We start from the raw sequence: 13,790 nt of genomic DNA, 5'->3' as shown, positions 1-13,790 counted from the left end.
TTATACACCGATTAGGTGAAGTGAACATCACTCCTCATCATGGCATCTCCTCATTGTGGGTGGGATATATTAGGCAGCAAGTGAACATTTAGTCCTCAAAGTTGATGTGTTAGAAGCAGGAAAAATGGGCAAGCATAAGGATTTGAGTGAGTTTGACGAAGGGCCAAATTGTGATGGCTGGTGGTCCAAGGAAGGAACAGTGGTGAACCGGTGACAGGGTCATGGGTGGCCAAGGAAGGAACAGTAATGAACCGGTGACAGGGTCATGGGTGGCCAAGGCTCATTGATGGCTCAAGTGGGGATGGAAGGCTGGCCCGTGTGAACAGATCCAACAGATGAGCTACTGTTGCTTAAATTGCTGAAGAAGTTAATGCTGGTTCTGATAGAAAGGGGTCAGAACACACAGTGCATGACGGGTCAGGGCTGTTTTGGCAGCAAAAAGGGGGACCAACGCAATATTAGGCAGGTGGTCATAATGTTATGCCTGGTCGGTGTATAACACATCTGTTCATTCAATTAATTTCTTTTCACATTTAGTGGTTATTTCATTCATTATTGTCTGTTCTTTCCCTTTATTCATTGTCATTCTTGTATATTCAAGGTTTATGTTTGTGGGAGCGGGGGCGTGGTCGAGTGCCGGAGGCGGAGTCAGAGAACGGGAGCGGTAAGTAATACACACCTGCTCGAGACGGTTTCTGTATTTTAGTGAACGGTGATGAGGATAAGGGGAAGAGGTGAAGAGAGACGAGCGCATGAAGTGAGCGCGGAGCACTTCCGAGCAGAGTGTGTGTGTGTGTGTGTGTGTGCATGCTTTAGAAATCACCGCTGAAAAAGAGTAAAAAGAGCCCAAAATTAGCGTGCATTTTGAGTTGTACCACGTGTGTCTACAGTTTACTCATTTTCCACAGAATCAGTGTGTGTGTGTGTGTGTGTGTGTGTGAGAGAGAGAGAGAGAGAGAGAGAGAGAGAGCTGTAAATACGTAATGATTGTAACCCTTATACAACTTGTCCAACACTGCACCTTACATTTCATCCCTTTCTTTTTCTTCTTGTTCTTCTTCATTATTTTCAATACAGTGTATTAAAAAGTACTTAAAAATATTTGAGATAAAAACTGGGAGAAAGCGAGTGCGTATCTGTGTGTAAAAGAGAGAGAGAGAGAGAGAGAGAGACAGAGAGAGAGAGAATATTAATGAATGAGTGGATGAGAGAGCTAGACGGGGTGAAGGTGAGAGAGAGCGCGTGCTCTCATTGGTAAACGCAGTTTCTCCCTCGCGCACCTTCTCAGCAGTAGCCGAGCGCGCGTGCTGTATTTGTGCCTAAGCAGCGTGACCCGTGACATCACTGAAGAATAAAGAAGAAAGACAGAAAGAAGAAGCATGCTCCTGTCGCTGTTCAAGTCGATTTGGGGATCGAAGAATGGACTTATTCTCTTCTGCACTCCGTTTCTTCTCCTGCCCTTACCCCTGGTCATCGGAACACGGGTATGTATCGCTTGTGGTACTGAAAGTTGGCAAAAAGTTTCAGAGTAGACAAGTGGTCAAGTGTACTTAGATCGCTCTGTTATTCTAGTTTAAACATTAAATCTATGCAAGAACACTGTCCACGAAACCACGGTTTCTATTGTTCAACGTTCTTTTAAGAAATATACCAGTGTGATGTGAGTGACGTCATCTTCCTCACGCGCACTGGTATGCTAAAATAGTGATCTGTGATTAGTTAAAATGGTTAAATTGGTGATTAGTGATTAGTGCACGTCTCGTGCGCCTTGGCAGGGTGAGAGGACATTGCGTGACGCTTGCTCAAACATTCCAGTGCTTCTCTAAAGGGACACACACACACGCACACACACACACACACACGCACACACACACACGCACACACATAATGCCCCTGCAACCCCTTTGTTGTCTTTACGCATTGTTGTCATAAAGAAGCGCGGATTCCACGCCATGTCCGTATTTTTTTTTTTTTGGAGAGGGACACTCACTGAAATTCCAGCTCCTCCAGCATAGGCCCCTGGGAAAATAAAAGACAGCTCATTTAATTTTCAACCTTTGCATGAAGCAAGTCCTAAATATAACCCTGAATATACTGCCATGGTATAGCCTGTAAAATGAATAACTATGCATCTGCTTACTGATTAGTAGATTTCCCACCTTTAGACAGTGACACCTCCCACCTTTTAAAAACATGTCAGGAAGACTGCAGGCCATGTGAAAATCACCCCTCACTGTGAACGAGTGTGTGAAAGTGAGTGTGTGTGCATCATGGTATATTCCTGCCTCAGTGCATCACACCCAATACTCCAGAACCACTGTAACCCTGAGTGGACCAGGATAAAGCGGTTGCTCATATATATATTATAAATATTTATTATTTTTTACAGTTTTTTGATTGACAGGGACACTAAAAAATCTAAAAAAAAAAAAAAAAAAAAAAAGGATAAAATACTCTATGCATTTATAATGATTTTAATAATACAATACAAAGCTGTAAGTTACCAATCATAAGGCTATTTTACTGTATGAACCTTTTAGATAAAGAGATAAAGGTTCGAGTGAAAGTTAGTGTCTTTATCTTTGCATCTGTTTATCTTTATTATGCTTGGACTCTGCAGGAAGCTCGCTGTGCCTATGTTATTGGGCTGATGGCGGTGTACTGGTGTACCGAGGTTCTGCCTTTGGCTGTTACGTCTCTCTTACCCGTTGTGCTCTTCCCTCTGTTTGGCATCATGGACTCTAAAGATGTACGGTTTGACACATTTGTTACACATTTTCCATGCAAGGTTTTTTTGTTTAATAAAAGCCTACTTAACCATATAAACCTGTGTGTGTGTGTTTTAGGTTTGCATGCAGTACCTGAAGGACACAAATATGCTGTTTTTGGGTGGTCTGATGGTAGCCGTCGCTGTAGAGGACTGGAGTTTGCACAAACGCATTGCACTACGAGTTCTGCTCATCGTTGGGGTGCGACCCGCCCTGTGAGTGCATACATCTTGAGTGTTTTTGGCACAAATGTTTTGATATGTACATAATGATTAGATTATGATTCAAAAGCCAATTGATCGCTTATCACAAAGATAACAGTGATTATGTGATAGGCCACTTTTTTGTGTGTTTTTATATGCATTGTGCTGTGTTTGCATCTTTACTGCCATTCCAGTGTGTTGCTGGTGACATGTTAACTAAGACATGTAATGTGTCAGTGTAACTCTTACTGCAATTCCGTGCAGGCTGATGTTAGGTTTTATGAGCGTGACGGCATTCCTCTCCATGTGGATCAGTAACACCGCCACTACGGCCATGATGGTGCCCATAGTGCAGGCGGTGCTGGAGCAGCTCAACAACACGGCGGGAGAAGAGGAAGCTGGAGCTCCTTCAGAACGTCAGGACAAACTGCCCGAGAAACAGGTTGACGGCCATGGTGAGTGTCAAAATGCTAACTTTTTTTCTTTTTCATGAAATTGTATTTTATTTAGCTTTAACTGCATGAGCTTTCAGTGACGCATGTGTATTTTGTTTGTGTGCAGTGCTTGAGAATGGCCTCAGGTTTTCCACAGAAAACACAACGGAACAGTGTAATGAATCCAAAGAGAAGCTGAGAATGTGTAAGGGCATGTTGCTGTGTGTGTGTTACGCTGCTAGCATTGGTGGAACCGCAACACTTACAGGCACCGGACCCAATCTGGTCCTCACAGGACAAATGAGCGAGTATGTCCCAAAACAGTGGAGATGAATGATATTCCCTAAGCAACACTTGTCTAAAGTCTTGCACTCTCTCCTCAGGCTCTTCCCAAAGAACCCAGATGTTGTAAACTTTGCCTCCTGGTTCGGGTTCGCCTTCCCTAACATGATTATTATGCTCTTGGCAGCCTGGCTATGGTTGCAGCTTGTGTTCCTGGGCTTCAAGTAAGCGATACAACATTACTGACCCTCATAAACATATCTACTAGTGAAAATTTTCTATGAAATTATGGCACTATGCTGATATGAAACCGCTCTCTCGATCTAGTCTCAGAAAAACGTGGGGTTGTGGCACAGTGAAGACGGAGAAAGAGATTGCTGCATATAACGTGATCCGTGAGGAGCATCGCAGCCTTGGGCCCATGTCCTTTGGAGAAATAAGCGTTTTAACTCTCTTCTGCCTGCTAGTGGTTCTATGGTTCACACGCGACCCGGGCTTTGTGGACGGCTGGGCAACGCACCTTTTCAACGCTGAGAAAGAGTAAGGACCATTTCTGACTAACATACATGACTAAACTTATTTTTCAGAATTTAGTTTGTTTTTCTCTCAAATCTCTATAATAATGATAATAACAATAATAATAATAATAATACAAAGTTCACTTCAGGGACATTTTCACTCAGTATAAATAAACGAATAATGTTCTGGCTGTGAGTCTGATCTAAAATGAGTCAGGACTCTTGGCTTTCAGTGTGTTTTAGACGTGTTTTTTCCCCTCTGTTGGATAATCTTACACAGATTTTAGTGGCTGAAGATAATAATTTAGCTGCTTTTTATACAAACAAGCACTTGGAGCATCTCAGAAAGCAGAAATGGGTTTGATTCAGCATTTACTTTATTAAAATTTTTTTAAAAAACTTTTTTATAATTATATTGCGCCTAGGAAAAACAGAAATACTTATGAAATGCTTAAAGTGTCTACTTTTATGTGAGCTTCATGTTAACCACCACTGTGGAGTGGGACATTATAAAGACACTCAATGCTGAACATTGAAACAAGAAAACAGGAGCAAACTCCACGTGTGGAGTTAATGGTGTTCAATAACCGCAGTTTTGGGCTAATCAGTACCGTCACTGTTAATGAACTTCACGTTAGAAACAAAAATACACACAAGACAAAAATTTCAGCAGGTAATAAGGCAGCCAGGTAAAAAGGCTGTGAAAGTCCATTCTTATCTTTTACTGACCATCAGCATGTAAGTTTTGCGGTAAATATTTCCTCGGATGTTTAGACCGATAGGTTAGCAAACAGTGACGCAAATGACACAGAATCTAATGTCATCAGATGCACTTTGACTCGCAACAAGCCGAAAAATCTGACACACTATTAGGTAAGCTTGATTATTTATTAAATAAATACATGCCAAAGTAGAAAACAGAACAGAGTGTTTTGATCCGGAGAGGAAAAAAAAAAAATCAAGAAGGGAACACAATCTGCGTCTGAGTTTGCTAAAAACAAAATAACGAGAGCTGATCTTTAGCCTAGTGCACTTATGTGTATCCTCGTATCAGATGATGTGGCAAAGCACGTAGGTCAAATGGTTGAGAATTTGTGAATGGAATTTCCAAGAGGATACAATCTGCAAATAGAAGTTGTGTACCTAGCGATCAATTATTCGGCTGGCATGTTGTTAGCGAGTCCAGGATATTAATCATGTACTCACAATCCACAGTTAATTCTGTGCAGTTGTTCTATACAGTACTGCAGAATTTATTAGGTTATTAGACTGTATATTGTCATTTGAAATTTAATAAAGTTCATTTTAATTCAATTTTACTTGTGAAGCACAGTTAATGACGAACATGGTCACAAAGCAGCTTTACAGGAATATATATAAATTTTTAAATATATTTCTAATGGGCAAGCCGGAGGTGACAGTGGTGAGGAAAAACTCCCTGAGATGATATGAGGTAGAAACATAGACTCAAGAGAACCTCATCCTCATCACACCTGATACTGTGTATTTTTTCTTATTTTACTCTGCAAGTGCAACTTGACAATTTCCCTGAGGGGATCAATAAAGTATTCTGATTCCGATTCATTCTAATCATGAATCATGAATATAGAAAACGTCCCACTTACCATTTAACAAAGTCTAATCTTCCCCGTAACAGGTACGTGACAGACGCCACAGTGGCAGTGTTTATCGCCGCTCTTCTCTTCGTCCTTCCTGCTAAGCCGCCCTGCCTGTTCTACTGGAGGTCACAGAGCTTCGACACAGGTGAGCATATCAGCTCGGTGAAATCCAGTTTTTACTCTGCAAAGTTTCTACACAGGTTCTTATGGGTTCTCTACATAACTGTGGGGTTCTTGTGGCTCAAGTGCACTGGGTTAAGGCTCCGGGTTGTTGATTGGAAGGTTGGGTTTCAAGCTCCAGTTCTACCAAGCTGCTACTGTTAGGCCCTTAACCCCTTATTGCTCCAGGGGGCGCTGTATCATGTCTGACCCAGTGCTCTGTCCCCAACCTCCAAAAATGTGAGATGCGAGAAGAAATTTCACTGTGCTGTAATGTACAGTATGTTGCCTAAAGTTTTGGGACACCCCTCCAGATCAATGAATTCAGGTGTTGTTTTTCAGGGGTTGGGTTTGGCCAGTGAAAGGAACTAAGGAAAGGAATATTTCAGCATACCAAGACATTTTGGACAATTTTATGCTCCCAGCTTTGTGGGAACAGTTTGGGGATGACCCCTTGACATGACTGCGCACCTGTGCACAATGCACGGTCCATAAAGACATGGATGAGAGAGTTTGGTGTGAAGGAACTTGACTGGCCTGCACAGAGTCATGACCCCAACCCGACAGAACCCCTTTAAGATGAATTAGAGCGGAGACTGCGAGCCAGGCCAAAACCAGGACATCTGCCTTTATATGCACTTGAATTTAATATGGAGTTGACCCACCTTTTGCCACTACAACAACTCCAAATCATCTGGGAAGGCTTTCCACAAGGTTTAGGAGAGTGTTTATTGAAATTTTTGACCATTTCTCTAGAAGCACATTTTTGAGATCAGACACTGATGTTGGACGAGAAGGCCTGGCGTCACAGTCTCCACTGTGATTCATCCCAAAGCTGTTCTACTGGGTTGAGGTCAGGACTCTGTGCACACCTCCAGGGTTGGGTTTCCGTTTCTTGCATGTTCTCCTCATGCCTCGTGGGTTCCTCTAGGTTCTCTGGATTCCTCCCGCAGTTCAAAGACATGCCTTGTAGGCCAAGGGTGTCCAATCATATCTGCAAAGGGCTGGTGTGGGTGCAGGTTTTTATACAGACTTCTGTTCAGTTGGAATGAAAACCTGCACCCACACCGGCCCTTTGCAGATAAGATTAGACCCCTGTTGCAGGCTGATTAGGATCTCTAAATTGTCCGTAGTGTGTGCATGTGTGTGTGATTGTGCCCTGCGATAGACTGGCATCCTGTCCAGGGTGTCCCCTGCCTTGTGCCCCAAGTGGTGGCTCAGGTGGTTAAGGCTCTGGGTTGTTGACCGGAAGATCAGGGGTTCAAGCCCCAGCACGGCCAAGTTGCCACTGTTGGGCCCTTGAGCAAGGCCCTTAACCCTCTCTGCTCCAGGGGCGCTGTATCATGGCTGATCCTGCGCTCTGACCCCAACCTCCAAGGATGGGATATGCGAAGAAAGAATTTCACTGTGCTGTAATGTATATGTGACAAATAAAGGCTGTTTCATTTCATTTCTGTTTCTGTTTCAAGTCTCCTGGGATGGATGTTAGGTTCCTCATGACCCTGTAGGATAAGTGGTGTAGAGAATGGATGGATAGATGGTTGTATAAATACATAAAACTCAAAAAACCTTGAAGCTGAACCTCAGAAATCTATGAAAAAATGACAGCACGTCATTAGAGACAACATTACAGCCAAACACACTTATATTTCCGTTCTTTGTTTAGTCAGTCCTGAGCTCCTGTAGTTTTTTACTCCATGTTTCAGGGTGGATTTGGAACCTCTGGAATCTGATCGTTCAATAAACAGTGAATGTTGTCCACATTGTGTTGCAGTTCCCCAGTCCAACAGCGAACCTCGGACGGCTTTGCTGACCTGGCAGGTGGTGCAGAAGAAGATGCCGTGGAGTATAATACTGCTGCTCGGAGGAGGTTTTGCCCTGGCTAAGGGCAGTGAGGTAAAATGCTGGAGCTTAGCATACATACATCAAAGCTGATACCAGAGCTGATATCAGCAGGAACTATATAAAGCCGGATGAAACGAGAGTACGGCTATAATCTATATAATCTTTTGTATGTTTTTTTTAAGGTAAAATAAATCATAAGGTAAAATCACTCATACTGTTATTCTGTATACTAATGACTACGACTGCTCAGAAGAGCTACAGAAAGTGCCGAAACCACACAGTTACGTCTAGGACACAGTGACTAAGCTCACTAGCAAACATTTTTTGTGAATGAAATAAGATATATATCAGGTGATATATACCAGTTCATACAATACCTGAATTTCTCCACATATAGGATTCAGGTTTATCCAGATGGCTCGGGGAACAGATGACTCCACTCCAGAATATTCCTCCGTGGGCTATTGCTATTATCGTGTGCCTGATGATAGCCACCTTCACTGAATGCACCAGCAATGTAGCCACGGCAACCCTGTTTCTGCCCATCCTCGCCTCTATGGTACGCGTGTTTCTATTCATCTATTCCTACATGCATTCATTCATTTCTTCTGGAAAACATATCATTCAAAATGAGAAAATCCTATACTCTAAAGACAAAACTCTCCAAAATACAGAATTATAGGTAAATTAGGGAATGTGGAAGCTTAAAATACACACTTTAAACACAGGTTTTCTACAGTGACTGTTTAGTTAACATTCAGCTAGTTAAGCTCTGCTAGCATGAGTTTGCTGGCAATCATTAGCTAGCTAACAGCCAGAGAGTTAGCTGATGAATTAATACTCATTTAATTATCTTATTAAAAGCCATAAAGGAAGTGTAACCCCATTACAGTCATATTTTATGTTTTGACTCGTCCGGGGCAGGCGACTGCGGTTAGCTGGAAATGCTAATCGGAAAAAATATATTTTCCCCTGAGAATCCAAGATCCTTCGTTTTTGTTTCTAGGTTTCGATTTTTTAAGCTCTCAAAACCGTAAGCCATCATTTCTAATGATAGATATGAGACGATAAGACGATTCAACAGAAATATACAATGTGTATATCATATACAATGTGAAAACCAGACCCAAAAAACTTTCAATGAGTGTTTCATGGCTTGTGAACCAACCTGCTGACTGCTCCACACTTTAACACAGTCTCACAGTCTTTTTTTAAGCCTCAACCCCCTCTCATGGTCCTTCACCTTTCCTCCCTGCTATTGTCAAGCTTCTGGCACACACTGAAACGTCTTGATGAATGTAGACCAGTGTGAGTAGAGCTTCTGAATGGAGAGATTTCAGTGGGGCCACAGCTCATGTAGCTCACAAGGCAGAGCTATGAAGATGCCATTGTCCGGGAGGGCAAGAAGAAAGATGGCGTATTGATGTTAATGGAAGGTTTAACAAATCTGGCAGTGGCGTGTGTGCAGCCCTTGTTTCTCGAGCTGTGCAACACGGTGTTTCAGAAGCACAGCCAGATCTTTTTTTTTTTGACTTTCTACCTATCACTTTTTGTGTATTCTTCTTTTAAACTCTTCTATGAGATCTGTACTCACGTTTGACCCACATGAATGGCAAAGAGCTTCATCTGAATGTGTGCTGTGAAGTAGCTAAGAGTTTGCTTGATTTTGTGTTCATTTCTTCGATCAGATCCTGGAGGAACTGAATAAATGAGCTATTATTATTATTATTATTATTATTATTATTATTATTATTGCAGTCAAATGGGTAATGCAACATACCCTAACCAGCACATAGAAGAAAGAATGCTCATTGAAGATTTTTCTCAGACAGGACAGATAATGACAGGGTTGCCAGACTCATATTTTTTCCACCAAACTGGTGAGCTTTTTTTTCCCACACAGAGGCTGAAAAAAAAGAAGAAAAATATTTCCAATTCAGAATAGGTGTTTTGCGTGTGTGTGTGTGTGTGTGTGTGTGTGTGTGCGTGTGTGTGTGTGTGTTTTAATATTAGCTCCTAGAACGTGGGAACTGCAACTGTTGTATTGCACAAAATGAGCCTGTTTGATGACTGTATGTTGTCAAATCTCAGTCAATTCTCAATCACTATTAGGGAAAATCAATTGTCACAACATCTGGATTTAATATTGTCTGAGGCTGTGCTCTTATTAATGATGTCCTGTCTCACTAAAATCTATAATAAGCTTCAGGTTTACACAGAACATTACAAATCGTTTGATTGGGTAGATGGCAGTGGCAAAGTATTAGTACAGAAATTAGATTATTTATCTATTGAAAAGTCTTGAATGAACAAAATCATAGAAGATGCTTGGTGCTTAATGAAAGCAAACTACTAAAGCAACTATATTTGTTACATGTGTAAGTCTCAGACACAATACCTTGTGCTAACTGATTCTTTTATTTCTTTATTTTTTGCCAGTCCCAGTCCATAGGCATGAACCCGCTGTATGTGATGATTCCCTGCACCCTCAGTGCCTCCTTCGCCTTCATGCTTCCAGTGGCGACTCCTCCGAATGCCATCGTTTTCTCTTACGGGTATCTGAAAGTGTCTGACATGGTGAGGATCATTAACTAAACCAAACAAAACCTGATTTTTTTCAAATTGGTTCTTTCAGTAATGTATTTTTACAGTATTTACATATTAATTCTTTCTCCCCAGAGGCCAGAAATGTTTGGTTGTGTCTATATTGAGCATCAAAAGGCATTAAGGGCTTTAAGAATGTGTAGTTTTTTATAAGCGAGTGCAGGCAGGTTGGAATGGGTGGAGCAAGGTGTTGGGAGTTCTGTGTGATAGAAAAATATCAGCGAGAATCAAGGGCAAGGTGTACAGGACAGTGGTGAGACCGGCCATGCTGTATGGTTTAGAGACCGTGTCACTGAGGAAGAGACAGGAGTCAGAGCTGGAGGTAGCAGAGCTGAAGATGTCGAGGTTCTCTTTGGGAGGGACACGGTTGGACAGGATTAGGAACGAGTACATCAGAGGGACGGCTCATGTTGGACGTTTGGGGGGACGAAGTTAAGGAGGCCAGATTAAGATGGTTTGGACATGTCCAGAGGAGGGAGAGTGAGTATATTGGTAGGAGAATGTTGGACATGGAGCTGCCAGGCAGGAGCCAAAGAGGAAGGCCAAAGAGGAGGTGTATGGATGTAATAAATGGGGATATGAAGCTAGTGGGTGCAAGTGTTGAGGATGCAGAAGATAGGGATAGGTGAAGAGAGACAATTCATTTCAGAGACCAAAAAAAGGAGTTTGCTCCTGTTTAGTTGTTTCCATGTTCAATATTAAATGTCTTTATAATGTCCCACTCCACAGTGGTGGTTAATTTGAAGCTCATATAAAAGTAGATACTCGGGAATTTGTAGTGTTTTATGAGTGTTTCTGTTTTTCCCTAGCCTACTACTACTACTTTGGTTTCCAAATAAACAAAAGCTTTTTTATTTCCAGACAAATGTTTCTACATTTAAAGTAAACGCTGATGTCAAACCCATTTCTGCTTGTTCATCTAAAAAGCAGCTAAAATTTGTATCTTCAGCCAGTAAATTTCTGCATAAGGTTATCCAACAGAGGAAAAACGCACTGAAAGGCAACAGAGTCCTGACTCATTCTATGTCAGACTCACAGCCAGAACATCATTCATTTATTTATACTGAGTGAAAATGTCTCAGAAGTCCATTTTGAATGCCAGCGTACTGGGAAAAAGGGGTTAGCTAACAAGATATTTCTTCTCCAGGCCAAAACAGGGATTGTCATGAACATCATCGGGATCCTGTCCATTACTCTGGCGATTAACAGCTGGGGAAGAGCCTTGTTCAGTTTAGACTCGTTTCCCAGTTGGGTGAACAGCACAGGGGTCTGAAGGATTGAACGCCGGCGTGCAAGATAAACATATCCCATGCATCAATCATCCTCATCATCTTCCACGATACTTGACGGTGACGCAGATATCACAGCAGCGACGGGTTCATCCGGATGCCTCGAGGCACTTACACTGTGACTTATAATGTCTTTGAAAGAAACAAACTGTAATATACAAATCAGTGTACAGCAGTGACATGTAGATTGTGTTTATTTTTATAAATCTTATCCAGGACAGTGAGAGACGTCTGGAATCAGATTTGTATAAGATTTCTAAAATTTTTTTTTTATTTATCTGTATACATGTAAAGGCTATTATTATATTACTACTCAGATTGTTAGAAACATGGCACAAAATTTTCACATTTTCACAATCAGATTTATTAATGAGATTATAGTTAACAGAGTGTGTGATTACTAAACTTATTTCTATATTTTTTTAATGAACTTCAAGCTTTAAATACAGTTCTATTGGCAGACATTTCTGATTTAATTTTTTATTTTTTTTTTTAAAGCAAAACGATCTGCCAGTAGAACAAGAATGTATAAATAAATAAATAAATAAAAACATGCTGATTTTTTAATAATTATTTATTTGAAAATTATTGTTAAATGTTAAAATGATAATTTTTTAAAAGTATTAATACACAATATAAATTAGTTATTACTAATTCATTGCATAATAATGATAATCATTGTTTAAAAAATATTAAGAATATTAATTTATAATATTATAAATAACAATTGATTGTTATTGTTATTATTATAAGGAAAAAAAATAAGAGAAAAATAAGATATTTTCACTTGTTGAAGATGTTATTTTTTGTATTTTTTTAAGCAATATTTGATCATCTTTTGTAAAAGTGCAGTAATATCTACAATGAATTTTAGATTTATTAATGTATGGAAGTGAATGTATTTGTGTACCACTACATCCTTGTGTTAAAAGTCAAGCACTTACAGTGACCTCATAGAGCCAGCAGAGTCACAACCTGTACATTAAAGTGTTTTAAATGCCGTAGCCTAATCACTTTATAAAACAGATTGTTCTTATATATTGTATATCCTCTTTTGACAAAAAGATAAAAATAAACATTGTATAAGTTATAGACTCTATAGACGGTGATACGTAACATGACTACTGCATAGAAAATGAGCAAACATCCATCCATTTTCTACACCCGCTTTATACCTAATTAGGGTCACGGGGATCTGCTGGAGCATATCCCACCATACCACACATTGGGCGAAAGGCAGGGGTACACCCTGGACAGGTCTCCCGTCCATCACAGGGCCAGACATATAGACAGACAACCACACACACTCACGCCTATGGGCAATTTTAGAATCACCAATCAACCTAATGTACATGTTTTTGGACTGCGGGAGGAAACCGGATTAAACCCATGCAGATACGGAGAGAACATGCAAAACTCCACACAGAAAGGTCCCCTGCCTGTTCGAACCCAAGACCTTCTTGCTGTGAGGCAACAGTTGCTGTGCTAACCACTAAGCCACTGTGCTGCCTTTACATGACATGACATGACTTCATGCATTAAAATGAATTTATCATGCATTAAAATGAATTTATTTTTATTCTGAGCAAGGTTTAAAGACTGTAGACTGAAATGTGTGGCTTTGATATTTACCGACCCTTAAACTTGCCTCCTGACTCCACTGACTAATTTTGTGAGTTAGTTTAAGATTCTTGTACGTTTGATATGTTTTTATTGATTTGTTCAGTTTTAATCTTCAAATCAGAAGGATGATCATTTTAATTTTTTTCATTAAAACCAGCTGGGAAAAATACCAAAGCAAGACAGTGACAATAATCAAAATAGAACAACAGTGGTGAGTGCTGCATGCACTAGACTAGCCTGGGCACTAGAGGCAGTAATAAGACTAGAGTTTACACAGAACGGTTCTGCTTGGTTCTGCTTGGTCATCAGACTGGTTCAGGTTGACAGGAAGTCTACAGTAACTTAAATATCCACTCTTTACAACTGTGGAGAGTAGAAAAGCATCTCAAACTGCCGAAGACCTCCATCAGGGTCCGTGAATCTGAGGCAGATGTTCGATGAAACTG

General features: G+C 40.7%; 1 protein-coding gene across 1 annotated transcript; it reads left to right on the top strand.

Annotated features, from left to right (window-relative positions):
* Positions 1-1,205: 1,205 nt before the first annotated feature.
* Positions 1,206-12,811, top strand: slc13a5a (solute carrier family 13 member 5a). The gene is made up of 12 exons (XM_058414767.1): positions 1,206-1,484; positions 2,621-2,749; positions 2,847-2,983; positions 3,236-3,426; positions 3,533-3,713; positions 3,789-3,911; positions 4,015-4,227; positions 5,863-5,969; positions 7,758-7,879; positions 8,226-8,387; positions 10,268-10,405; positions 11,580-12,811. Exons 1-12 carry the CDS (start codon positions 1,380-1,382, stop codon positions 11,703-11,705), a joined length of 1,734 nt encoding a protein of 577 aa, XP_058270750.1. The 5' UTR covers positions 1,206-1,379; the 3' UTR covers positions 11,706-12,811.
* Positions 12,812-13,790: the final 979 nt, after the last annotated feature.

Source organism: Hemibagrus wyckioides, linkage group LG18 (assembly GCF_019097595.1).
Source record: "Hemibagrus wyckioides isolate EC202008001 linkage group LG18, SWU_Hwy_1.0, whole genome shotgun sequence".
Lineage (NCBI taxonomy): Eukaryota > Metazoa > Chordata > Actinopteri > Siluriformes > Bagridae > Hemibagrus > Hemibagrus wyckioides.
Note: the sequence above shows the minus strand (reverse complement) of the source record. Positions and strands in the feature narration are given on the sequence as shown.

What these genes read in the sequence shown, in the direction of transcription:
- slc13a5a (XM_058414767.1), top strand. Translation starts at nt 1,380, where the DNA reads ATGCTCCTGTCGCTGTTCAAGTCGATTTGGGGATCGAAGAATGGACTT. An exon ending in GCATCATGGACTCTAAAGAT is followed by an intron (nt 2,750 to 2,846) that starts GTACGGTTTGAC and finishes TGTGTGTTTTAG; the next exon opens with GTTTGCATGCAGTACCTGAA. An exon ending in ATCTGAAAGTGTCTGACATG is followed by an intron (nt 10,406 to 11,579) that starts GTGAGGATCATT and finishes TTTCTTCTCCAG; the next exon opens with GCCAAAACAGGGATTGTCAT.